Consider the following 3,012-nt stretch of genomic DNA (forward strand, 5'->3'; position numbering starts at 1 on the left):
GCGATGAGGCCTTTGATAATGTCCACCGCAGTTGTGGACGAAACGTCAGGAAGAAATTCCCATGGACCACGGCTTCAAAGCCCGAAAAACATTTCAAAATGTGAAGTGATCTCCGGTGCTTTCCGACTAAAACGGAAAGCACGCGAGATCACTTCGCCCTCTGCCTCATCGCCTTTGATAATGTCCATCGCAGTTGTGGACGAAACGTCCGGAACAAATTCCCATGGACCAGGGCTTCAAAGCCTTCATAGACTGATAAGTTTGTTGATGAATTGAGTAAATAACGATAAGTTCTTTAAGGCAAGCTTTCGAAAATTAGCTGGGGAACCTTGCAAAAGAATTTGTTTCTGTCCATGTGTTGTTCGGCCTAAAACCCCGAAAAACCCACCAGATTGTTGCAAAACCGCGGCAGCATGACTATTTTAACAAACATCGATGGCAACCGAATAAGGCGGGCCACCCTGTGCATACGTGCATCCAAGTTAAACATTAATGATCGCTTTGATATTGACCAGCGAAATGGTAGATCTTGTTTTATCGCACCTATTGATTAGCATTTTCAACTGTTTAATTATGCGGAACATTTTCAATGCCTTGCCACCAAGACCTTGGAAGGAACGTTCGATTTAAAGTCCCAAGGTGCAAGTCTGGGGATATTGCCAAATTTTCCGGCCTGATCACATAGAATTACAGTGGAATTACTCTTAATTATATGGTTATTTACGATGTACGGTAGGTGTGATCGCGATCGTCATCTACTCAAACATTCGCCTAGAATGATTTTTAGTCTAGACGAGAGACTAGGAAAAGTGTGCTGATTGTTCACAGTGAAACGCTTAGATTCCTACCGTAGAGCACATAAAACTACTTATCCTATGTATCAACCAGCCAAACTTAACCATAACTACCTAGTTAGTAATGGGGGTTTTCCATTCTAGCTTGAGTTAACAGTGCAAAAGTGAGAGTCAAGTTTCGGAAATAATTCCCAACTTGTCAGGCGTTTTGAGGGTTCCTAATTGTTGCGATAGTTAACACTTTGGTGCTAAGTGCTGCTAACAGTACCCACAACACACTAGGTAAAAATCAAGCAACAATTTCCTTGAGAGCGATTTGTTATAGAATTTTCCAATGAGACAAAGTTATTGTTTTCCTATCTGATACTGTGTGTTATTGCTCTACTGCAAACAATTGGTCATCCAGTGGTAAACACCTTGTGCATGAACAACACAACAACTCATAAATAATTAATGTAGAAAGTGAAACTGCTTGATCAACTCTCAATTTGCCCCATTTGTGCAATAAAATTCCGAAAATCCCTGCTCTTGGGGTACGAGAACATTGAACAGTTAATTCCACGCGAAGGTTACTGGGGGACTTGTCCAGATAACAAGAAAAACCACCATTTGCCCTAGAAATGATTAATAAAAATTGTAACATATTTACCTTTGGTTTGTACAGCCACTTCCTGATGGATTCCATTGATGTGGTTGCGAACTGATGGGCTTATCAGCTAAATCTCGCTAGCATTATCCGCGATTTATTCGCCTTTACTCCAACCTGGAGATTTTCACAGTCAAAATATCAGTGAAGAAATCATGGTATATCCCTGCTCCTCTTGACCTATTATGCAGACATTCGGTCGGATTTCGGCTCAGCCACTAAACGAAACAATGGAAATTGGCCTTAGGTAGTCGGTGAAACGATGCGTGGTTAATAATAAACAAAAGAAACGTGTTTACACTTATTTTTGGGGGCATGTAGAACACGAACACTGATTTTGACAGACATTTATTTTACTTTTTGGTTAAGTGCTTTTCAGCCTGACATTAGGTGAAGTAGGAAGCTGCGGAAATTGTTGGGCATCTGAAGTGTGTAACTGCAGATGGCAGCAATGTGCACTTTCGCGTTTAACATCTAGGTCTAGAAATTAATAGATATAGAGTTTTTTCAATATAAACAAACGTTTTGTATGGTACGGATTGGAACTTTGGGTTGAAACAGGTTTTGTTGTGGGGTTTATGGACTTTTTGTGGGAAAGCATCTACCTGGCAACCCTGGAAAACGTGTGGAACTTGGAATCTGTCGGTTTTTTGTCAAGTGACGTTCTTAGAAGTTTTTTCAATTTTCGTGCCGATTTTCGTCCGAAAATATGCTTTTTCTGCTTTGTTTGGTTGTTTACTTTGTTTGCTTGTCCGAAAATTGTTTAGTGAGTTCTCAGCGCTGACTTTATGTGAGTTATACGAGATTACGGTTCCTTGCAAAGGAGCATGCACCTGCAGACCGGCGCTGAGTAAGTTTTTGGCAAATTTTACGTTTATTTCAGTTTTTTCTGCTGTTTATCCCTTTATTTATGTTCTATGGGTCGTTTTATGTCGTGAAGTGACATTGCGTGTGACTGCACCCGAAAATGAGCCCCACAAAAATCAAAAAGGATCGAGCCAAAGAATCTGGCTCCATGAGCAATTTCGAATTTTGAGAAATGATAAATACAGACCTAAAAAGAGCTTCAAAATTCACTGTTAAGAACTTTCTTTAGTGGAATTGCGGTTTCTGATCATTTTTCACTCATTGAAATTCACCACTTTTCCATAAGGTGACACATGACAGTTCAAAAATTTCGCGCATTTGCCAAGTCTCCCTTTTGGTTATACTTGCTTTTTTAACGACAAATGTTGTAGGTGGTTATTTTTTTAAGTTTTTGTCAGATTTGTCAGATGGTTCACTTTCTGAAAAGCTGATTTATTTCTGTCTAGAATGATGTACAAATGAGCGTTCTTGCTCATTTTGCCTCCGAGATATGAGTACAAACGGGACGGAAAACATGGAATTTTGGCATAATCTTGCACCTAAGTGTCTGATATCCAAATTTCGCTTTCTGGGTCAAAACTGCTCAAACTTCCTCACTCTCGTTGTTACTACTGAATGGACTTTTCAATTCTCTATCCAACGATGCCAAAACGAATTCTGTGGCTCGAATGGTTCTTGAGAAACTTCGAATAAAGGCCATTTAGT

At 39.8% G+C, this 3,012-nt stretch overlaps 1 protein-coding gene across 1 annotated transcript in view; it reads right to left on the reverse strand.

Annotated features, from left to right (window-relative positions):
* The window catches only part of LOC109545526 (lateral signaling target protein 2 homolog), a gene marked incomplete in the record, with an annotated part of 7,247 nt that extends 5,422 nt beyond the window's left edge, over positions 1-1,825 (reverse strand). Inside the window, 1 exon segment of the mRNA XM_019916279.2 lies at positions 1,444-1,825. Coding sequence (XP_019771838.2) covers positions 1,444-1,479 — 36 coding nt within the window.
* Positions 1,826-3,012: the final 1,187 nt, after the last annotated feature.

This window comes from Dendroctonus ponderosae, unplaced genomic scaffold (assembly GCF_020466585.1).
Source record: "Dendroctonus ponderosae isolate FM_Combo_2020 unplaced genomic scaffold, Dpon_F_20191213v2 Dpon_F_20191213_5, whole genome shotgun sequence".
Lineage (NCBI taxonomy): Eukaryota > Metazoa > Arthropoda > Insecta > Coleoptera > Curculionidae > Dendroctonus > Dendroctonus ponderosae.